The following is a 23,207-nucleotide window of genomic DNA, read 5'->3' as shown; positions in this document are numbered from 1 at the left end:
AGAAGGGCCAAACGCATGGTTTCTTGTGATGAACATCATTGCTAGTTGCCTGGACCTGGGTTTTCAAAGACGTGGGGTTGATATGCACCGCCATTCTCCTTTAGCAAAGCCTAACACTGCTCATATTCGTCTGAACTTAAGGAGAGGCATCTTCTGGTCTGCTTACTCACTAGAGAGAACATTATCAGTCGTCCTTGGACGTCCTTTGACCCTTCGAGACGAGGCTATTGATATAGAGTTTCCTGGCCATGTAGGTCGTCCTGGAGATCATGCAGGGGACTCTGTCGGCAGCAGTGCGTTGACACCAGAGAGCGCTCGCTCTCCGCACCACTCAACAAAACGGGCGAGGGTAATGGTCAACCCGTATGCAGCTGCACAGTACTCTTTCAAATTCGACCAAATAACGGCTGAAATCAAGCTGATGATATACCGTGTCGTCAATCTGCCAAATAGGTTCCCATGGCCTACGGACTTTGACACCTGGCAGCCGGATGTCCGCAAGCGCTGCGACGCACTACTTGAAGGGCTCAGAGCTGAGTTTCGTCGGGGCTTTCGGCGAAGTACTTCGGATGGTGTCGTACAAAATCTCGAGCTGAAGTACCATCACTGCATCATGCTTCTCTACCGTCCGTCACCCGCCATCACCAGGCCAAGTTTCGACTGCTGGAAGATTTGCTACGAAAGCGCCGTCGCCACGATACTGATCAACTCCGAGCTACACCGGTTCTCGAAACTCTCAAACAGTTGGTTGACAGCACATACGGTCTTCGTAAGCGGTATCACTTTTCTTTACTGCTTATGGGTGGTGCCAAAGATCAAGCAAGAGACGTCGCTGGTGGCATTCAAGAGCAACGCAGATGCGTGCAGCAACCTCTTGAAGTACCTCGCTAAGACATGGAGTGTGGCTGCCGATGCTGTGTTGAAGTATGAGAGGCTTGTTTATCTGACGACGGAGTCATGGAAAGCTGCCGCGAACCGACCTCCCAGTGCAGAAGTCGCGGCTGGCCAGTCTCTCGTGTCAATGGCACAAGGACAGGAGACGGAAGCCAGCGAGATCACGTCTGCACCGGTCATGGACCCAAGCCTCTATACGATGGATGCAAACATGGGCATGGGAGGAGAATCTGAGGCTGACTCATTTTTCAATGAGCTGGGTGATATGAGCTCATGGTTTGACCTTAATTGGCTTTTGGACGCCAGTGCTGGATTTAGTTCTACAGATGATCCAGCAGGTCCAGCATTGTTTTGATCAAGCAATAAGATACCTCCGTTTGCCGCATTTATCTAGATCAACTTTGATCGAAGTGAATCTTTACTAGTTTTCGGCCGAGTGCCTTTTTTCTGGCCAATGCTTCTAATCCTAAGACATTGAAGGCATCTTGAGGGCATCTTGGGGGGTCAACAAAGCCGTCTGGGACCTTCTCATCAGTGACTTATCATTTTGCCTTCACGTGAGAAAAAAATGAAGAGACCAATGTGGTTTCGACTTTCATCTCCATTTTCGAGTCGCTCACCGAGGTTTGAAATGACGATGCTCAAAATCAGCGTGTACTCACTTTCTAGCTGGTGAAGCACGGCAAAGACCGATGCGAACGAAAAGTGGACTCGGGTTTTGCCCGGTCACAATGACGCCACACTCGGGATAACCCCGATGGCAGCTGTGCTCAATACCCGAAATTGCAGCTCTTCTTCCATTTGAGCTTGTGTTCAGTGCAGTGTGCTGGGAGGCGTTGGCGAATAGAGTTCTTTCAGCATTGAGAGCGACGATTCCCAAAATGGCGAGCATGCATCAATTTGCGCATGTAGCGAGAAGGACGAATTCGTTGTCGCCCTTACTTTCAGCTCTGCTCCGCACTCAACGTCGAGCTGCACCGCGTTGTTTCCAAGCATTCAGTTCTTCAGCTCGTTGTCAACAAAGACCCCAAGTAGCAGTTCTCTACCAGGAGATTGACCCTCCAGTGATCGCTGGAAATGTCAAACCGAAGAAGCCGGGTGGTAGGTAGCCAAAATAATGAGACAAAATGAATTTTCGGATAGCTAAAGGTTGATTCTAGGTTACAAAGACTCCGGTGCCGATATCGCATACAACCTAAGTCTTTCAAGCGAGGTTCAAGTTCTTAGCCCGAATCCGCGACCAGACCCTCTCAAAGATGCCGATTGGTGTTTCCCCGACAACGAAGACGGTATTCTGAGCGCGATTGATCAAGGCGCGACGCATCTGTGGGCGAACACGATTCTCTTCGCCAGCCACCCGCTCCAGACCTCGGCGCGCATCAGGAAACATGAGAAGAAAATCAAGGTTATTGGACAAGGACCTCTAATTGTCGAGAAGTACGATGACAAAGATTTCGTCAACACTCTCCTGCGGCAGCAAGGGAGCTTCACTATGCCGTGGGCCTGCACCATCCACGCCAATAAGGATACGCCTGACTATACATCATATCCGTATCCGGTGGTTGCAAAGCCTGCACGTGGTCGCGGCAGCCACGGCGTTAAGGTCTGCCAGGATGAGAACGAGTTGAGTTCCCACATCAAGCTCCTGAAGTCCGAGGGAACCAATGCGATCATCGTGGAAGAGTTCCTAGCAGGCGAAGAGGCCACGGTGACAGTCATGCCTCCGACGTTTGACAAGGGATACTGGTCTCTGCCTGTTGTCACCCGATTCAACCATCAAGATGGCATCGCCCCCTACAACGGCACTGTTGCTGTCACTGCAAACTCTAAAGCCGTTGTTGGCTCTGAAGACCCTGCTTATGAGGAAGTTGCCAAGGAGTGTGAGAAGGTCGGGAAGTTGCTTGGTACCACTGCGCCTATCCGTATCGACGTTCGTAGGTTCAAGGCAGGCTCCAAATTTGCGCTGTTCGATGTGAACATGAAGCCGGTAAGTCCATCAGGCCGAAATGGCTCTATTTGAATCATAAAGGCTCATACAACATTTTTGCGCAGAACATGACTGGGCCAGGCAGACCGGGTCGAGATGAGCAAGCGAGCTTGACACTACTTGCAGCAGCAGCTCTTGGCTGGGACTATAAGGAATTGCTTCGTCAGATTCTGGGCACATCATACACGCTTGAAGCACTTAGAAAGCTTGCGCCTCGTACCTAAGCTGAATGGGTGGAAACGAAACTATTACTTAGCTAGAATTCGTAGACTTCATGTTCCTTTTTAGTGTGAGCATGCTTCGATCATGATACAAAGTTTCCGTAGACATGTTGATGTCATCCTAAAGTAAATCATCTCAAGGCGCAAAGCGAATTCCGGCTGAGCTATTTCCCCGTCTAGATTTGGATGAGCACTGGACCTTTATTGCAAATATTCTCGGGATGCCACGCTACCACATCTGCCTCATGTTTCAGCCAATGTTCCCGCAGGCCAAGATACAAACCACATCACTCTTTCATCTTGGTAATTCTCAACGCGACCATTATCATTGGTCTGTACCAATATTACGTGCCAGCTATCAGTCCGGTGGCTGATCATGATAGGCGGGACTCAATTTCCTGAGAGTCTTGGCCTCCGGCCATATGCCGGTGCGGGCCGGCGTCAATGCCGGGGTGTGGACGTCCCCATAACGCAGGCCCTGGTGGACCATGCCATGGGCTCAAATTGCTGAACAGGGCCTCGTCAATATCAGGGAAAATGACAAACTGTCCCAACGATCTGATTTCTACCTTTTGCTTTTTATAAATGAAGCAACATAGCGTTTGTTCTAAAACAAAGCTCTCCATTTTATGTGCTATCGTCTATCAACATTCGTTTCAGACTGCCAAGATGACTCTTATTCATATGGGTAAGTGACTATACTCCTTTCTGATTTGCCTATAGTTGTCTGACAAGTCGGCAAGTGCTGTTCAAATTCCGACCGGAGGTTACCAAGGAACACAAGGAGACATTCGTAAGAGAGCTCAAGAAGTTGAAGAACCTATCATGCGTTAAGGACAATCGCCTTATCGTCGGAGGACCATCTGTGACCGATCCGATCGAGCGAAGCAAGGGTTTCGAGTTTGCCCTACTCAGCTACCACGAGAACCGCGCCGCGTTGGACGAATACCAAGCAAGCAAAGAGCATCACTGGTAAGGAAGCGGCTGCTTGTGCGGGATACATTTGGACTAACGTCGTCATAGGGTCACGCAAACCTACATGTTTCCTTTCAAGGAGGACCTGTGTCGGTTTGATTTCGAGGTTGACGAGGCAGACGAGTACATGTGCGACTTCACCAAGCTGGCGTCAAAACTGACTGGTGGACTTTCCACACCCGAGGAACAGTCTCTATAACGAGGAAGGATACATATAATACAGCGTTGTTTGATTCATTTTATCACTGGCAATGGCATGCTTCTGTTTCCGGTGCTCTTTGGCCTAGTCGCATAATTCCGTGCATTTAATGATGGGTTGGCTACTACACATTAGCCTCTTTCAACATAGCCCCCCATACATGTATGCTCCCTACCTCACAAGGAGGATGTGGACATGTGCCAACCAACTCTTTGGGTACTACGACTAACGATGCTTCGAACAAGAACAACTCTTATCGAGTCCAGTCCTTCGAAAGAAGATCTGCTTTGCTCAATCAGAGGTCTAATACTAGTTGACATAGTCTGGCCTTCGACCACAAGCCCGGGGTGAAACCGCAGACCGGAAGGATCCGAGCCCTTCGGATCCCGGTGTTCGGGCCGTGACCACATCGCATAGCCGGTGCAGCGGACATAAATTGCTCTCTTTTGATCAATTTGAACCGAGATTTCAGATGACCTCTTGCAACCTTGTCCTATCACTGTCCGCAGTTTCGCCGAGATACACATCCTCAACTCAACTCCTTATCTTCTTATCAAACCTACCGCAATATCGTCAACATGCGCATCGGCGTTCTCAAAGGCAATGGCATCGGTCCTGAGATCATGCGTGCCTCGCAGCGTGTCCTCGAGGCCACCGGCATTCCCATTGAATGGGAAGACATCTTGATTGCAGATGAGGCCATCGAAAAGCACGGGCACCCCATACCACCCGAGACGGTGGCTCAGCTCCGATCGGTCGGCGTAACGCTCAAAGCCCCGATCATTACCCACAAGCTCGTGGGGCGCATTACCTGTCTTCAGCCTGACGGAACTTCGGCGACCTATCCATCACTGAACAATGCGGTCAGGCGGGAGCTGGGTCTCTTCGTAAATCCGCGACCTGTAAAGGGATATGCAGGCGTCTCTGGCCGTTACGAAGAACTCGATTGCATCATCATGAGAGAGGTCACCGAAGATCTCTACTCTGGTATCGAGCATAAGATTGGGGACGACATCGCCGCCGAGGCAATCAAGCTCACCACACGTGCAGCAGCCACGCGGGTTGCGCGGTACTCATTCGAGTATGCCCGCAAGTACGGTCGTAAGAGAGTGACTTGCCTGCACAAGGCTAATGTGCTCAACTACACGGATGGCCTGTTCCTTCGCTGCTTCCGGGAGGTCAGCAAACACTACGAGGATATTGAAACTGAAGAGCTCATGATCGACGCTGCTTGCTACCTCATCGTCAAAGACCCGAAGAGGTTCGACGTTGTTCTTGCGGCCAACCAATACGGCGACATCTTTTCCGATTTGGCTGCGGGGCTCGTCGGTTCTTTGGGACTAGCGCCGGGCATGAATGTCAGCGATGACCTCACTGTCTTTGAGGCGTCTCATGGTGCAGCACCTGACATTGCTGGCAAGGGCATTGCCAATCCGCTGGCCTTGGTTTTGAGTGGCGCCCTACTTCTGGAGTCTGTGGACCGTCGGAAAGAGGCAAATGCAGTCAGAGAGGCTGTGCGCGTTGTGGTGGAAGGGCAGAAAGACCTGACACCTGATTTGGGAGGTTCAGGAACGACTGACTCCTTGACTGATGCTGTTGAGAGAGAGGTCAAGAGAATTATGACATGTACATGAGATTCTGCGTACTATACCTATATGAAGAACGCTAGATGTAATTAGAATTGCAACTCTGTCTCAACAGCCCCCCCTGTAGTTCTTATTTGTGGAAGTATTGGGCCATTAACGATGGGTGAGTCTTTGGCATAACGTTGATTACTGGGCCTTTTCATCTTGATGAGAGCATGGGATAAATGATCGCTTGAGGACCAAATGATTACGTAGATACTTAGTGACCAAAGCCCGCCTTGAATATGATTGAGTGATTTAATGAGTGAGTGTACTATGACATGAAGGTGTTGATAGAACGAAAAGTAAAGTCCGTAGAAAGAGGGGAAGGAACGGCCAAACAGGCAGTGAGAAACAGGTCCACATGCCACCAGCCGATAGCATGCATACCATCAAGACTTAAAGTAGTCGTGAATGAGTGTATATCAAGCGGACTTGGGTTCTGAATCTTCCATGTTCGCATGAGGGGCACCGAACAAGGCGTCCATCTCTTCAATAGGCACCCCCTTAGTCTCGCGGATACACCACCAAGCCCAAAAGCCCATGCACACCATAAGGGCCCCAATAAAGAAGTATGCTGTAGAACGTTAGACATCACTCCAAACCTACGCTGAAGATCTTACTTACTTCCGTAACCGATATCAGAGATCATGTACGGAGTCGAGCGGGACACAACATAAGACCAAAGTCTCTCATCGGCGATAGTGAGGGCCATGCATAGGGACCGGAGATAAAGAGGATAGATCTCTGATGCATAAAGCCATGTGATCCCCTGAGATGCATTAGTGGAAGTGCCAAGAGGTGCTATAACGTACTCACCTGCCAAGATGCACAGTAGATTACACCGTAGAGGTAGACGCAAACCATTGCCAGATAACCCCATCCAGACATGGTCGTTCTACCTGCTGCTACGGCTGCTTCAGGGTCGTTCTTCATGACATAACCTCCAAGGTATAGCTATTTAAGGATTAGGCAGTGGACCTCAGTCAAGATATGATGGATGTTTCTCACCATAGGCACCGCACCCACAAAGGCACCCCAGATAAGCCCCTTACGTCGACCAAAGTGATCGGCAACCCAGAATGAGAAGATTACCATTCCAAGCGTTTTTGCAACGCCATAGAATCCAGTGGCGAAGAGCTTCAGGTCCGTTGATTGTATTCCAAGAGTTTGGAAAATGCGAGGTGAATAGTAACTATATTGTTAGCTACAGAGCTTGATTCCCTGAGAAGAACAAGGGTCCATACGTGATGATGTTGACTCCAATCATATTCTGACACCTGGAAACATACTTTAGCAAGATGCTTTTACAGATGACCCTGCAGAGCCTACATCATCAAGCAAAGGCCAATGGCCAGGCGATTGCGGATCCCCTTCTTTGTGAGGTCCTTGAGCTTTCCCTTGAGGCCGGGGTGCTTTGCAGCTAGGTGTGCCTCGAATTCGACTGCGAGTCGAATCTCACGCATCTCATGGGCTACATAAGGATGGTCAATTGGGAGTTGCCGGATGTCAGTTAGGATTCGTTCAGCTTGATCCCACCCGTCCTTTCCGCAAAGCCAACGAGGAGAGGAAGGACCACCAAAAGGATTGCACCGGGCAATAGTTGGAGTCCGAGAGGAACCATCCACTGGGTGCTTGCTGCAAATGTCTCGTCAGTCGCTTGAGTTTCCTAGTCAGGAGACAGAGACTCACTATCAGGACTAATGGTTTTATTGACAGCATAGTTGACCCAGAACCCGAGCATTTGCGCGCCCTGGGACCCAATCTCATAAAAGCCTACGAGCTTTCCACGGATGGTGGGGGGCGCAACTTCGGCGATGTATCTGTCAAGGACGTCAATGAATCAAGTGTCCTGTCTCGGTGCGACGGGGTCAAACAAGCCTTACACTGGGATGACAGGGGCTGAAGCCCCTATGCCCAGACCCGCAATACATCTTCCGACCATGACGAGGGCTACAATGCCGCGAGAACCCGTCTGGATTGAAGCACCTGCAAGAAATATAACCGTGGCAATGGTGATGCACCATTTGCGACCCCAACGGTCTGATATGGGGTACGAAGCCAGCGCACCGAGAAACATGCCACCCTGAAAACAAGAAACAATGTTGGATGTCAGGTCGTCCAGCTGACGCTGAGTTTTGCCAATCAGACCGAAATCACGCTCGAACGAGGGGAGAATCAATGTGCCTCCCATAACGGAAACATCGTAGCCTAGTTAAAGTTGTCAGTGAAATTTAAGCTAGTAAGATGAATCACGTTGGTCAAAATACTGACCTAGAACAACGGCTCCGAGGCAAACGCCCATACAGTAGGGGTAAATTTTCCAGTTGGACACTTCCTTCGGCACAGTCAAAGTCTCTGACCCATCAGTGTCATTGATATCGCTGATGAACGTTACTGTGGTTTCGGTCTTCTCCATGATTGCGAAAGGTGTTGTGGGTGTGCGAAAGTGGCTTAAGTCAGATGAAAGTTTTAATGGGGTGAGAAAGTCAATCCAGCACAGGCTCAGCCGTGATAATCCTCAAGGTGATCAAGTGAAAGTCTCTGTGGTCCTGAATCGCAGGTGTTATTGTTCTCATCGTGCTGGCTTTCACATCATGTTGGCCAGTTTGCTGTGAAATCTGCCGGAAGAAGCGTCCACACAATTCCTGAGCCAATACTAGTCTACACCCAGACAGGGGTAATGCTGCACTCCATGCAGCTTGCAGAGGCTGTGCAACGTGCGGGGCACACCCAATTGCCTGGATGAACTCTTGATGAACGACAGACGATGATTCAACTCTGATTCTGTGCGGACTCCCGCCGAACACTGTCCATGAACCGTAGAACATGGCCATGAGTAACAATGACCGGCTCATGCCCGGTCTATCACATCATCCACGAGGAACCAGCAAACTCTTGGCGAGAATTCCAGTCTATCTCATGATCATGTTTGCCATGGGCCAAGAACGACCAACGCCAAGACCAGTTCCTTCAGACCTCCGGATGCGGGGAAGTAAGAGCTTTGCTGTGAAGGTATGCTTCATTACGGAGCCTTCCGACCATGACTATCTGCAGACCGCCAAGAAAGCTATTGAGACGTAAAAATGTGTGTAGAGATCGTGCTTCTAGTAGCGCAGAACGCACGTCTGTCGGAGCTATCCGTCTCATTGCCTCCTCATACTGATCCGCGCGGGTCGACGGGACTTCCACGAGAGCAACATCTTGTGTTGTTTGACTGAAGTCTCGCCCTGCATGCTTATTCGGTGGAACAGCCTTCCTCATCCTGCAACATGCCGAGTGTGGAGAACCCACAAGACTACCATTTGTGGACACAGCGATAAGCATGTCTGCGATCTTGAACTCGATGTTGTACGCACTCAACAACATTTGATCACAACCCCAGCAAGCTTCAAGTTCACCCAGAGCGGAGTTAATAATCGTAAGATTATCATAGAGCGGCAGAACATAGCCACAATGCAGTATGGTGTTGATCTTCACTCTTTGTGGTCTGGATCATGTTTTGCCGGAAATCCTGACCTTTTCCGTTTGTCCATCATATCTTCGGAATCTGGTGAGGCTACTGCACAGTTTGTCTTGAGTTGTATTCTTGTACTTCTGGTACCCATGCAATTGCTGTAAATTCCTGCGTCCATGGCAGCTCAACCGCCGCTTACATTGCCAGGATGAATTCCAAAGTGAGACTGTGATATTATTAGAAAGCTAATCGAGACACATACGATCCTCCATTCATTGGCTTCCAAGCTAGCCTTGAGTGGTTCATTCAAAGTGTACGACCATAAACCGGTGCTCGGAAAAATCTCAGTAGTTAATATCAAACGTGCCATCCAACTTCTGCAAATTGCTTCTTTTCCGTCTGTTAGGTCTCGCTAAGCCGGGAGCCGTTTGCTATCGGAGCGGAACGGGAGGCAAGGCAGATCGCATCAGGCATAGTGATTCCCAGACTTGCCTCCAAAATCTTGATACCACGTTCAGTTGCATTTTGCACTGCCTCAATCAGGTCATACGTTGACGTTCGTGCCAGTGTCAATCATCTTATGGTCAAAGCCAAGACAAGCGACGGTCCAGACCAAAAGCAAGGCACCATGGAATCGCAAAATAAACGCCAGGGAAGTCTATGGCTCTTGGCGCAGATATCCCGCATCGGCTTTTCACCGATAAACGTAGGTAAGTGTGGACGGTTTGGGTGGCTGGGCAGATATCATACAGAAATGGAAGTGGAACGGTCCGAACGAGGGGAAGATGAGGGGAAGTATTCCGCAATATTTGCCAGCTCGACATCGAGGCTCGAGCACTGCCACACTTCTTGTTAATTTCGATTTTGAAGACTATGAACACAAATATGCTCCGCCTCACCAATACGGCATATTACTGCTCAAGTCAAGAACACAAAATTTCAAGTTCCTCCTCACATGTACAGTCAAACTTTCCACTCATATCAGCATCGACATTAACCTAAATTTCCTTTAGACTTTGTCAATCCTTTAGACTTTGTCAATCCTTTAGACTTTGTCAATCCTTTAGACTTTGTCAATCCTTTAGACTTTGTCAATCCGCATACCATCTCCGACCCGTCGGCGCCGTTGCCCACAATGGCCGGAAATATGCTTGCTCCTCCTGCCCCTCATGGTCCGGCGAGGTCGCGGTCTGCAAGCAAGACGGACACAGTCATCTCGACAACTTCCAACCCATTCTTAACGCCAACAGTGACCAGCTGTGCTTCCTCGTCTCACGAGGACTCCGAGGAGGCTCTCAAGCCTGATCCTGGGACTGAGAGTCATTTCAAGGTTGATAACAACTCTTTTGCCTTCTCGCCTGGCCAGCTGAATAAGTTGTTGAACCCCAAATCCCTGGCTGCGTTTCGCGCTTTGGGGGGCTTGAACGGTATTGCCTCCGGACTTCAGTCTGATATCAACACCGGCTTGAGTGTCGACGAGACTGCAGCACCCGGAACGGTCTCTTTCCAGGACGCTGTCAGTCCCATCTCATCGCAGCAGTCCAAAGCTCAGTGGCCATCGACTACTGCAGCGACCAGGAACGCCTTCGAAGATCGTATTCGCGTATACAAACGCAATGTTCTCCCAGCGAAGAAGGCCACCCCGCTCTGGAAGTTGATGTGAAATGCCTACAACGACCAGGTCCTCATCCTTCTCACGGTAGCTGCTGTCATATCTCTGGCCTTAGGACTTTATGAGACTCTCGGGGTTGAGCATCCCCCTGGATCTCCCACACCAGTAGACTGGGTTGAAGGTTAGTATTATGCCACATGTATTCCAGAGAAGCATTGAGCTAACAATCGGAAAGGTGTAGCAATTTGCGCCGCTATCGCTATTGTCACTCTCGTAGGCTCCATCAATGACTGGCAGAAGGAGCGCGCCTTCGTTCGTCTGAGTGCGAAGAAAGAAGAACGGGAAGTAAAGGTCACTCGCTCTGGAAAGCAAGCCTTGATCAGTGTATATGATGTGCTTGTAGGCGACGTTCTTCACCTAGAGCCGGGCGACTTGGTGCCTGTCGATGGAGTTTATATCGATGGTCATGAACTCAGGTGCGACGAGTCGTCTGCTACGGGCGAGTCTGACGCGATCAAGAAAACCGGTGGCAGTATTGTCATGAGAGCTCTCGAGAACGGAGAGAAAGTCAAGGACTTGGAGCCGTTCATTGTCTCGGGGGCCAAGGTCTTGGAAGGTATGTTCAATCCGTTCAGATACCACGCTTTTCCAGTGCTTACTAACCCCACAACTAGGAGTCGGAACATTCATGTGCACCTCCGTCGGAGTCAATAGCAGTTTCGGCAAGATCATGATGTCCGTCCGTACTGAGACCGAGCCGACACCTCTCCAGAAAAAGCTCGAAGGGCTTGCGATGGCAATTGCAAAACTAGGAAGCGCCGCAGCAGGATTGCTTTTTTTTGTGTTGTTATTCCGCTTTCTGGCTGGCCTTCCTAATGACTCTCGCCCTGCGACTGATAAGGCGTCTTCCTTCTTGGACATTCTCATCGTCGCTGTCACCATCATTGTGGTTGCCGTACCCGAGGGGCTCCCTCTTGCAGTGACTTTAGCACTAGCATTCGCCACAACAAGAATGCTGAAGGAGAATAATTTGGTAAGAGTCTTACGCGCATGTGAAACCATGGGTAACGCCACGGCTATCTGCTCGGATAAAACTGGAACTCTGGTAAGTCCATTCACTGGCGGTGCATTGAGACTGTGGCTAATGGTGAATAGACGACGAACAAGATGACTGTTGTTGCTGGGAGATTCGACAGCACTAGCTTCTCGGCATCGGACAACTTGGGCACTTCATCTCCGTCCATTCCCACCTGGGCCTCCAATACTTCGCCGGCTTTCAAAGAGGTGCTCATACAGTCAGTTGCTATCAATTCAACTGCATTTGAGGGTGACGAAGAAGGAAAATCAGTTTTCATTGGGTCCAAGACTGAGACTGCACTTCTACAACTAGCCAAGGATCATCTGGGGCTCCAGTCTCTTGCCGAAATCCGGGCAAATGAACAGGTGATTCAGCTGATGCCGTTCGACTCAAGTAAAAAGTGTATGGGCGCGGTAATCCGCCTCCGATCGGGCACATATCGACTTTTGGTTAAGGGCGCCTCCGATATCCTCCTTGACTGTTGCTTGATTAAGGCAAACTTCAATACACTAGATGCGGAGCTCTTGACAGCCACGGATCGCGTTTCGTTCACGGAAACAATTGACGAGTATGCGAACCGCTCACTTCGGACCATCGGACTCATCTATAAGGACTACCAGGAATGGCCACCATCTTCCGCCACAAACAACGCTACGTGCTGCAACGACCTCGACGAGCTTCTGCAAACAAAGGATCTCGTCTTTCTCGGCGTCGTTGGCATTCAAGATCCCGTCCGACCCGGCGTTCCGGAGGCCGTTCGCAAAGCCCAACATGCAGGTGTCAATGTTAGAATGGTTACTGGAGACAATGCAGTCACTGCAAAGGCAATTGCTTCGGAATGCGGCATTTACACGGACGGCATCGTAATGGAGGGCCCCGACTTTCGACGACTTTCCGATGCCGAGATGGACAACATGCTTCCAAACCTCCAGGTCTTGGCATGGTCTTCTCCTGAAGATAAGAGGATCCTAGTATCGAAGCTGAAAGCCTTAGGTGAGACTGTGGCTGTCACAGGCGATGGCACGAACGACGCTCCGGCCCTAAAGGCTGCGGATATTGGATTCTCGATGGGTGTATCTGGCACCGAAGTTGCTAAGGAAGCGTCTTCTATCATCCTCATGGACGACAATTTCACATCAATCATCACCGCTCTCAAGTGGGGTCGGGCGGTCAATGATGCGGTTCAAAAGTTCTTACAGGTGGGTGTTGCCATTGGGTTCATCGTTGGGATTGTGCTCTAACGGGTTTATGCTGGCAGTTTCAAATCACGGTCAACATCACAGCCGTGTTGCTGGCATTTGTTACAGCTGCTTACGATGCAGAAATGAAGCCTGTTCTAACGGCGGTGCAGCTACTCTGGGTCAACTTAATCATGGACACCTTTGCAGCGTTAGCACTAGCTACCGACCCTCCAACCGAGAAGATTTTGGATCGTCCTCCGCAGGGCAAGAAGAAGGCATTGATTACAACTAATGTAAGTTACTCCACGAGTCCAAGGCCTACAAAGTTTTAGTTTGCCCGTTTTTACGTCGCTGACGAACACTGTTCATAGATGTGGAAGATGATCATTGGGCAGTCTATCTACCAATTGATAGTGACACTTGTTCTCTACTTTGGCGGAGGCGCCATTCTCAACTACGACCTGAATGATCCCGATAAGAAACTTGAGTTGGAGACAATCGTCTTCAACACCTTCGTATGGATGCAAATCTTCCACGAATTCAACAATCGGCGACTCGACAATAAGTTCAATATCTTTGAAGGCGTTCACCGAAACCTGTTTTTTATTGTGATCAACTGCATCATGGTTGGACTGCAGCTCGCGATTATTTTCATCGGGTCCAGAGCTTTCCAGATTTCCCCTGGCGGTCTTGACGGTACACAATGGGGTATCTCAATTGTCGTTTCGGCGCTCTGCCTGCCCTGGGCCATTCTCGTTCGCCTCTTCCCCGATGCTTGGTTCGCTGCCATTGCAGAACTCGTTGGCAGGCCATTCCTGACGTGTTACTTTATGTTGAGCACGGGTATTACTTCTCTAATGGGAGCATTTATAAGAAAGAGGGAGGAAGATGCTGAATCAGGCCGTCCGCCAATGGTGGTTGTCTCGAATGACCATGGTATCAGGGACCAAGAGAAGATCTGAGCGAAAGGTATCCGGCCACATTTGTTCATCATGGAAAGCTTCAATTGTATCACGGTATCATGGATGTTAAACGCGTTATACTAGTTCTTTTGTTGTTTTCATTCCGCAGAGGTGCGGCTTTTGATCAATTGGTGTTTGACCGTACACGGGGGCATAAGAGACGAATTCTGGCATAACCAGCTACTACAAATCCAACACGCAAACATACATAGAAGAAGATGAATTTCCCTTTGATAAGTCTGGGATTTTCCTTCCCATCCTTTTCATTGGCAGTGTGACTCACCCCTTGCGTAGTACTTTGCGGGGATGCGCGGTGATCTACGTTTGGCCCGGACCCCAAGCGGCATTCAACCCCGATGCTTGTGTCACAGATATCGCTGATAGGCTGCGTCCAGTAGGCAACGCCTGTCTAAAGTGCATCATTATTAGCGACGGAGAACAAATCCGATAAGGCCATCAGGGATAACGGGCTTCAGAACCGCGCAACAAGCATCGTACCGCATTTACAAGCCAGTACGGCTAAATCTTCTGTCACAAGGAGTGAATAAATATCGAGACGCCTTCAAACTCAGGAGATGCAATGTCCTTTCAAATTCGTTTCATTCGTGATCAAGAACAAAATCCAACCTTTCACGCCTTCTCAGTATTCATCTTGACTTCAAATCATCTTTCTAGTGCCAGCTATCAACCAAAATGGCCATCGACGAGGTCCTTCCTCCTATACCCCAATTTGCGAGCAGCATTGCTGGCAAGCCTGAAATTGCCCCTTGGGATAAGCCTCACCCAACTAAAGAAGACTTGAATTGGGCAGAACTACGCACGCTTGACCTGTCTCTCCTCGACGGCACCCCTAACCAGCAGGCGGAGCTTGTTGAGACGACACGCCTCGCCATCCAGAAAGACGGATTCCTGTTCGTCAAAAACTTCGGAATGACCGAAGAGCAGCTCGATCGCCACTTCGCGCTCGCGCAGTACATCTTCTTTCATGGAGGTATCAGCGAAGAAGAGAAGGAGAAATTCATGTGGGATCTCTCCAAAGGCACATTTAAGGGCTACAAGCCCAGAGTAGGATGGGGCGAGAAGGAGGGCCAACGCGATCAAATCGAGCATTTCAATTGGTACCAGTCACACTTCGACGGGTTGCCCGATTCCGTCCCCTCCAACATGCTCCCTTTCATGGATGAGATCCAGGGTTTTGCCGACGTGAGCCTTCCCAAACTTATTCTGATTGTCTGACCACATCGCTCACTTTTGTATCAGCATATGACCAACCAAGTTAATCGCCGCTTGCTAGTGCTGTTGTCGCGCATTCTCGGCATGCCCGACAACTTTCTCTGGGAAAAGGTTTCGGCGCGGGGATCAGCGGGCGATAGTCTTCCAGGAACATCGTATCACCGCCACATGGTGTACCATAAGTGGGATCCTGAGGAGTATGACAAGTCTTCCTTGATCATGCACGGGCACACCGACTTCGGTACCCTTACTCTGCTACCCAGTCAACCTGTCAGTTGCCTTCAGATGTTGAACGCTGAAAATGAGTGGCGCTGGGTAGGCTATGAACCTGGTAGACTACTCGTGAATCTGGGCGATGCGCTAGATGTCATCTCGGGTGGCCAGTTCAAGGCCACCAGACATAAGGGTATGTCGACCTTTTTAGTATTAGTTTTCCACCTTCCAGCCTTAAATCTCCCTTGGTCTGATTTCCATTTAGTTACTAAACCTCCACGCGATTAAATGAACGCAAATCGCATTGGCCTCATCATCTTCAACCATGCTTGGGCAGACATGCGTATGGAACCAATGATGGACACCCCGCTGCTCAGAAAGAGGTCTAAACAAGAACTCGGACGTTTTTGGTGCTTTTAGTCGGCGTCTCGACGAGGGTCTTGAAGTCCCAACGTATCAAGACTGGAAGACGGTCCGATCACAGGGTGCACAGGCGAAACCGGAGAAGATTGTTGACATTGACGGCGTCAAGTATAAGGAGCAGATGTTCAACGGGACTAAGCTCCTCATGGTTATTTAGGATACGACACTCCAGAGATAACGGGGAAACGCGTAACAAACAATTATCGTGGACATTGTAAATCAGACAGAATAGGTATTGGAGATTAGTAACTCGCAGTTCCCCAGACCAGGCCTAAACGAGTCACAAGAAGAGTTGGTCAAAGGTGCGTCTCGGATGACGCTCTAGTACTCGGATAGAGTACTTGATTAAGCGCTATGAGCCATATTATCGTTCGCTTTCGCCTTGATAATAGTTGCGATCATATCTGCCGTGGTATCTGTCGCCATCTCTGTTCTTTTTACCATCCAATCGACTTCGCATAATTTAGTACTAAATACACGACTCCCTTTTGACCAGAAAGTCAGAAGCACTGGACGACAATTGACTCGCTCTAAAAGAAGGACGAATGACTTGATGAAGTCGCAAAAGCATATCATTCGAATCGCCCCGCTTTTACCACATTGTCAACACATCGAACATGTCTCTCCCAGTCCCGGTGCGGAGGAAATGTTCTTGAGCAGGCAAAGGGATTCCTTGCCTGCATCTGTAGAACGATCGTAGCAGAGGGTACTAAACCGCTCAATTGGAAATGTATTCCCAACCGTGGTCCTCGCTGACAACATGATGTAACAGGGAGAGTTCCCCGCCTTCCATGGCAGGGGGCGGTGTTGAATGCCGGCCGGAGCCAGTCCGATAATACGATGCCGACCCGGAGATGAGGGGAATGGATGTGGGTGCATACGTTGGGGCTAATAGGCCTCCGAATGATTTGTATCGAAACGAATTCACCTCTAAGCGGCTAATTATCACTATTTATTCGGCCCTCATCGTGTCATGTCAGCTCGATTCCTCAAGCAAGAAAATGTCACCATTGAGTTCCAGTTTGTTGACGTTTCTGATCGCAGCCACGCTTTCGCTAGGCAGTCCTCTCGATTCCATGGTAAAAAGTATGTGTTTTTGCCGACTTCGACGCCAAGAACCTTCATATTAACAAGAGATTCTTCATAGTGTCGTGCGGATTAGCTATCGAGCCACTCCCAGCCGGGTCCTGGGACACACATCTTCACACCTTTGACCCGGTCAAACATCCCTACGAGCCCGACTCGCCCTATTTTCCACCAGCATCCAGCGTTCAGTCAGCTTTAGCTCGTATGCCAGCCGACAACTATGTCTTCGTGATGGCAATGCCCGAAGGCATGCGGCCGGAAAATGTGCTCGAGAGCGTTGCCTACGTCAATTCAACACTTACATCCAACGGCCGCAAACGACAGTCACGAGCAACCGTCGTACTTGACTTTTCCACCATTGACCACACGCAATTGTCCGCGCTACACTCACAAGGCGTGCGATCAGTGCGTATTCACACGCAAGGCGCCGTGACCAAAGGCCTTGAGGGCGACGAGGCGCTGAAGGTGTACATAGAGACGGTGGCCCGACAGATCGCGCCGCTGGGGTGGACCTTGGATGGACAGCTCAAGACGGAGCAGTGGGTCAAGTTCGCGCCGTTTATGAAACAATTGCACTCTGAGATTGGCATCGAGTTCGTCGGGGATCACCATTTCTACCTCACTGCCGCCGACTACGCCTCGGAGAAGTACGCGGCCATCATCGACCTGATTGAGAGTGGAGCCGCGTGGACTAAGATCTCCGGGCTGACACAGCGGGTTGGGGCTAACCAGAACCTGGAAAACATGCGGCTGGTATCGTTGGGTCTGGCGAGTGCGGCGGGGGGTCGTAGGGCTGTCTATGGCAGTGACTGGCCGCACGTCGTATCAGGTGGGGGATCAAGCGAGGTTGTGGTATTTGATGAAAAGGCGGAGGCAGCACAGTACAGACAGTGGTTTGGCGAGGAATTGTTCCGCAAGGTTATGGTTGACAATCCAGCCAGACTGTATGCCTGACCAAGTTGGTTCCATGTTTTCGGACCGCCTCCGAAAGAAGTCGGAATGCGGCCGAAGCCGAATCATGGGATCGGAGGTTCCGAGGTGCGGGGGATCCGGGGAAAGTTTGGGGTTCCCACGATTCGGGTACATGGCGCATCATGTGAGAAGGCCGTAGCAAGTCCATCACACCAAATGAACACTCAGATATCTGCTTCACTCGTTTGGACAAAAAACATACATAACCCATCCATTTCAAGCGTGCGCTTCTCTATGACCATCGACCCATCACACTAAAAGTCTTGTGATGCCACAGTCTACTCCCAACTCCAACACCGAGACGACTGATAACGCCTCACAATGCAATAATGCGGCGCGAGACCGTTTGGACCAGCACCGCGGTAGCAGCAGTGGCAAATCTAAAATCCGGTACGGCGCGTCATGCACTAGCTGCAGACGGAGGAAACAGCGCTGCGATGGTCATACTCCCAGTTGTGCACGATGCCAAAGGCTGAAGGAGAAATGCATCTATGAGAAGTAAGGCAACTGGAGGTTCATCAATGCTCCTATTCCATCACCCAAAGATTTTGAGCTACATCTTAGCTGATTCAAGGTAACTTAGTAACGCCCGCAATCTGGTCCCGTCACAGTCGGTGACTTTACTGCTGCAAACATTCCACTTCCTACAAACCCTTACAGATCCGACTGCTGGTCCGCCAGACTTCATGATTCGGCAGCTCATCCGACAGTACCTCGAGGACACACCTCTACCGAACTTCGCTACAGATGACATGAAAGCGACGCCATCAGGTGGTAATTGGGAGGCACTAGCTTCGAGCCAAAGGGTTGATGGACGGGACAACAATGCTGTTGGTGGGCGGAAGAGATTGAGAGATAACGAGAGTAAGGATGAAGGCAATGGTGGCGTATCTGCCTTGAATGAGCTACTAATGCATATGAGTCTTGCGGATGATGGCCAAGTGAGTTGCCACCTTGAGAGTGGAGCATGCTCGGCAAATAACGCGAGACGTTGACAAACCTGACAGATGGGGCATTTTGGTGTTTCCTCCTTGTTCTGGGAAGCACCTCCTGATGTCGTCATCGGGCGGCTAAACCAACACGCACGAATAGACGCCGAAGCAGGCGGTTCATTGGGATCAGGCGGCATGACGACCAGCGCTGCCGCCAAAGCCAATCTATCAAACCTACTAACAAATATATCAAACAATTGAAGCTATTCCCAACTGTCAATTAAACAATTTCTGACCCCCGCGATTTGATATATTGGGTTCATTTGGCTTGGCATATTATATAAGCATACATATAGCCAATAGGATGCCATTATCGCGAATATTCACGCCTAACACGGTCAGCTTTCTTTTTCTATATGCAGCACCATTAATCCTGGCAGCTCTAAGACGTTATTTTCTACCCTTCTGGCCAAATTTCCTCTTTAAATAATACTCCTGAGTGATCTGTGACTCCCAGATACGTTCGATATAGGTATAAAAGCAGTAGAATCGCCCTCTTTCAACGTCTCTTCTTCTTCTTCCTCATGCCTCATAAGCAGCCAGCATCAGCAACATCGCCAACATCCTAGGCTTGCCTACCTTTGCCATGATGACTTCAACCGTACGTCAGCTACTCCCCCCCTCTTCCTCTTCCCCCTCTCCATGGCCCTATATAAGGGCGTCCCCATCCATCCAGGAAGCCCTTTTTCCCCAGGCACGATGATGTCTTGGTTCTTTCGATCAGCGGCGATGGCATCGCCGTGATAGAGAACCATGGATCATGATGGTGTTGTGCCTCCCTTTTCACACAAAAGGGGGATAATGCCACACTTTTGCTATATTTCCATGCCCCTCATTGTCCCCATCACCGTTGTCCTTAACTATCCCCTTGGAATACCCCAAAATGTCAGGGACCAAATACTCACAACTAACGATGCTATTCACAGATGTTATCCCCTACTCCATTGACCACCAACGCACTTCAACTGCTTCGATCCCCCCCAAGCGTCACCACTCAAGTGGCCAGCAGTCTCTCCATCGTCCTTCCCTCAAATCCATCTATCCTTGACCTCCCTACGATCACATGGCATAATAAGAGATACGTGGTTGAAGAGCAGCTGGCCCGTAAAGGAGGCAGGGGGAGGAAGAGTTGGATCAAGGACCATGGGGTCTTCCTTGTTGAGCTTTGTGATGAAGGGCCAGCTGGTGCTTACTGGTGCTGTCAACGATGTGATAGTAAAGGAAAGCCAGAGTTCTTTTCTGCCGCTGCTTCTAGCTCTGCTGCAGACCATCTTCGCAGGTATGTATATGTCTTCTGTTATGATTATTGCTAACTAATCTATATACAGATGCCACCAGATCACACAATGAGATCCTTCTTCCGATGACATAAGCTCAGGGGAAACTCTCTATAGCTCAGAGGATGGTACTCCTTTGTCAAAAAGAAGGAAGGTATCCCACGTACCCAGGGCCAAAGTGGCTACTGTCAGAGATCTCTGCCTCTCCATCATCATCACCAATGATCTACCATTCGACCACTTCCGAGACGACTTCGTCCAACAGCTTCTACGACTTCACAACCCCTCTCTGGTTGAAGAAGTGCCATGGGGCAGGACTGTAATGATGGACCATCTTCCTCTTTTTTTCACCAGGGGCCAAGCCTACGTTAAGGCCGAACTTCACAGTGCCCTCACCAAGATCCATATTGGGTTTGATCTGTGGACTTCACCCAACAACTACGCCTACCTTGCAGTTACTGCCCACTTCGTCAACAATATGGGCCAGCACAAGTCTCGTCTCATCGCCTTCAACCACATGAGTGGCGACCACAGTGGTCTCAACCTATCAAACAACATCTACGAGACTCTTCAGCAGTGGGAGATCACTAGCCAAGTGGGTGTGGTGGTCTGTGACAACGCCAGCAATAACGATACCTGTGTCTTCGCCCTCTTCAAGAGACTTAACCCCACGATGAATCAGCTCGACTGTCAGGCAAGGAGAATGCGATGCTACGGCCACATCCTCAACCTGGTAGCACGGGCTCTTCTCTTTGGTGCTGATCGCGAAGTCTTTGAGGCTGAGTCACTCTTCTACCAGACTGTCCACCATGAGGAAGAAGATCTGAGACTCTGGAGGAAGACTGGGCCAGTTAGCAAGCTTCGCAACATCGTGAAGTTCATCAGGGCTTCCCCTCAGCGATCTGAGCGATTCAGGAAAGCAGCCCAGGAAGTTGATGCTGGGTCAGACTTTGAGCTATTCGCCCAAGGGTCTAAGGAGTCACATCTCCTCCTCAACAACGAGACAAGATGGAATTCCACCTACCTCATGATCCATCGAGCTCTTCAGAAGAGGGCAGAGATTGAGACCTACGTCAACTGGGTTCAGGAGCAGGATGTTGCCACCAGGAGGATACCTGACGATGACCTCCTTTCTTCAGAAGACTGGAAAGTCTTGGTTGAGATTAGATCTATCCTTGAGCCTCTCTACCTGCAGACGAAGAGGACAGAGGGATGGGGTAAAGGGGATGGGCATGGTCGTCTCTGGGAAGTCATGACTGGCATGGAGTACCTCCTTGAGCATCTAGAGGAGTGGAAGAGTCTATACAACTCCATACTCCATCCTATTGATTCTCAACAGGAAGATGAGTCGTCTACGATCGATCTGACTGCTGATGAAGAGTCCCTACCATCACAGACTCGATCAGGGCGTCCCATTCGATCTTCAGTCGACAGTCAGACCCAGCCTCTTCAGGAATCTATACTTCCACAACATGTAAGGGAGGACTGGAGCCAACGTACTGCTCGATTCAGGGATCTCTCTTCCTCTTACCAGGAGCATCTTCGTACTTCTGTTGAGTTGGCATGGCAGAAGCTCTCCTCCTATTATACGAAGTTAGAGGAGTCCCCTTTGTTTGCTGCTTCTGTTATTCTCCACCCTTCACTTGGTATCTCATACCTTGAGGCAGTCTGGGATGAAGGGGTTCAGCTTGAGTGGGTTCGTGATGCAAAGAAGGGGCTTAGGGATTACTTTGACCGCTGGTATAGGTCAGAGGAAGAGTCTGATGACCCTACGGCTGTTTTTGAGATCACACTTCCATCCCATGAAGACAGCCACTTCAGGCAATGGGTACAGAGTAAACGTGGTTGTGAGACTTCTCGACAGCAGGATGAGCTTGAGACATACCTCAGGCAACCTCCTCAACCCACAGGCGATCCTATTGAGTGGTGGAGAGACCATAAGTCAACGTACCCTCTACTTAGTAGACTAGCACTTGATGTGATGGCAACACCAGCTATGGCTACTGACTGTGAGAGGGCATTCAGTACTGCGAAGTTGACCTTGACGTCGCAAAGGCACTCAATAAAGCCTCAGACTATGGGTCAATTGCAGCTGACGAAGAATTGGCTAAAGGGCAGAGTTATGCCTGTGGGGAGTGAGGTTAGCTCATTGATGGGATCATGACCGGTTGTGAATAGCTTCATTTATTTCCTATTTAGGTAATCTGTATTGGCGGGTTTGGGTCACGTGTTCTATGGATTTGCTTTGTTATATTGGCCAACAGGGCAAATCAACCAATACTGGCGAAGGGGCAATCAAATCAGTCAAATCTTGGCGTTATTTGATTTATTGGCTTTAGCGGCAGCGCTGCTTCATGTACCCTCAACTACCTGACTTCTATTACATATCAAGCCTAGGTTTTCCGATCGGGCCGAATATCAGCATGTTCGAGCAGCTCTGTTACCTCATCTATACAGTCCAACCCAATGCAAGATGCATGTCGACCCTGCCATTCGCAACTTCTTGTGATACTACCAGATTCCCCACGGGGACAGCAACGCGGGGTATGCATCAATCGTACAACGCTAATTGTCGATCTACCGGGGTATTTCCGCGAAAAGCACTACAGTGGCTAGTACCTCGGCTCTTACCATCTAAGTGGGATCATTACCCATGAGGAGAGGCAGAGATTGGGACGAGTAACAGCCGATGTACCGCCGCACAAAGGCTTTGGATTGTTCAGTTGAGTCTGGAATTGGCCAGGAAAACCTCGGCTGTTGGTAAGCATCCATACGTCCTACTTCGTGCAAGCGGTGCGGATAATACATAGTATCGGCTGT

General features: G+C 49.8%; 8 protein-coding genes across 8 annotated transcripts; 7 read left to right on the top strand and 1 right to left on the bottom strand.

The window, feature by feature from the left end:
* Positions 1–3,771: 3,771 nt before the first annotated feature.
* Positions 3,772–4,276, top strand: CGGC5_v012084 (uncharacterized protein; the record flags this gene model as incomplete). Its single annotated transcript, XM_032030895.1, has 3 exons — positions 3,772–3,790; positions 3,846–4,074; positions 4,126–4,276. The coding sequence occupies 3 exons, from the start codon at positions 3,772–3,774 to the stop codon at positions 4,274–4,276; spliced, it is 399 nt and encodes a 132-aa protein (XP_031889907.1).
* A 578-nt stretch (positions 4,277–4,854) lies between these two features.
* Positions 4,855–5,910, top strand: CGGC5_v012083 (Isocitrate dehydrogenase [NAD] catalytic subunit 5; the record flags this gene model as incomplete). Its single annotated transcript, XM_032030894.1, has 1 exon — positions 4,855–5,910. One exon carries the CDS (start codon positions 4,855–4,857, stop codon positions 5,908–5,910), a length of 1,056 nt encoding a protein of 351 aa, XP_031889695.1.
* Positions 5,911–6,326: 416 nt separating this feature from the next.
* On the bottom strand, positions 6,327–8,320 carry qutD-2 (Quinate permease; the record flags this gene model as incomplete). Its single annotated transcript, XM_032030893.1, has 9 exons — positions 6,327–6,478; positions 6,529–6,673; positions 6,721–6,858; positions 6,913–7,096; positions 7,149–7,181; positions 7,234–7,375; positions 7,594–7,724; positions 7,788–8,112; positions 8,176–8,320. The coding sequence occupies 9 exons, from the start codon at positions 8,318–8,320 to the stop codon at positions 6,327–6,329; spliced, it is 1,395 nt and encodes a 464-aa protein (XP_031889699.1).
* A 2,173-nt stretch (positions 8,321–10,493) lies between these two features.
* Positions 10,494–14,191, top strand: CGGC5_v012081 (Calcium-transporting ATPase 2; the record flags this gene model as incomplete). The annotated part of the gene is made up of 7 exons (XM_066152642.1): positions 10,494–10,961; positions 11,040–11,151; positions 11,206–11,586; positions 11,645–12,075; positions 12,126–13,247; positions 13,307–13,522; positions 13,601–14,191. 7 exons carry the CDS (start codon positions 10,494–10,496, stop codon positions 14,189–14,191), a joined length of 3,321 nt encoding a protein of 1,106 aa, XP_066007834.1.
* Positions 14,192–14,884: 693 nt separating this feature from the next.
* CGGC5_v012080 (UPF0676 protein) lies at positions 14,885–16,217 on the top strand (the record flags this gene model as incomplete). The annotated part of the gene is made up of 3 exons (XM_032030891.1): positions 14,885–15,394; positions 15,452–15,830; positions 16,015–16,217. The coding sequence occupies 3 exons, from the start codon at positions 14,885–14,887 to the stop codon at positions 16,215–16,217; spliced, it is 1,092 nt and encodes a 363-aa protein (XP_031889697.1).
* Positions 16,218–17,377: 1,160 nt separating this feature from the next.
* Positions 17,378–18,100, top strand: CGGC5_v012079 (uncharacterized protein; the record flags this gene model as incomplete). Its single annotated transcript, XM_032030890.2, has 1 exon — positions 17,378–18,100. One exon carries the CDS (start codon positions 17,378–17,380, stop codon positions 18,098–18,100), a length of 723 nt encoding a protein of 240 aa, XP_031889696.2.
* Positions 18,101–19,696: 1,596 nt separating this feature from the next.
* On the top strand, positions 19,697–20,460 carry CGGC5_v012078 (uncharacterized protein; the record flags this gene model as incomplete). The annotated part of the gene is made up of 3 exons (XM_066152641.1): positions 19,697–19,711; positions 20,037–20,389; positions 20,439–20,460. The coding sequence occupies 3 exons, from the start codon at positions 19,697–19,699 to the stop codon at positions 20,458–20,460; spliced, it is 390 nt and encodes a 129-aa protein (XP_066007990.1).
* A 252-nt stretch (positions 20,461–20,712) lies between these two features.
* TRA1-2 (putative AC transposase) lies at positions 20,713–22,551 on the top strand (the record flags this gene model as incomplete). The annotated part of the gene is made up of 1 exon (XM_066152640.1): positions 20,713–22,551. The coding sequence occupies one exon, from the start codon at positions 20,713–20,715 to the stop codon at positions 22,549–22,551; it is 1,839 nt and encodes a 612-aa protein (XP_066007991.1).
* Positions 22,552–23,207: the final 656 nt, after the last annotated feature.

The sequence above is a fragment of the Colletotrichum fructicola genome, assembly GCF_000319635.2.
Source record: "Colletotrichum fructicola Nara gc5 chromosome Unknown KSG_Nara_v1_contig07, whole genome shotgun sequence".
NCBI lineage: Eukaryota > Fungi > Ascomycota > Sordariomycetes > Glomerellales > Glomerellaceae > Colletotrichum > Colletotrichum fructicola.
This window is presented reverse-complemented; position numbering and strand designations above follow the sequence as displayed.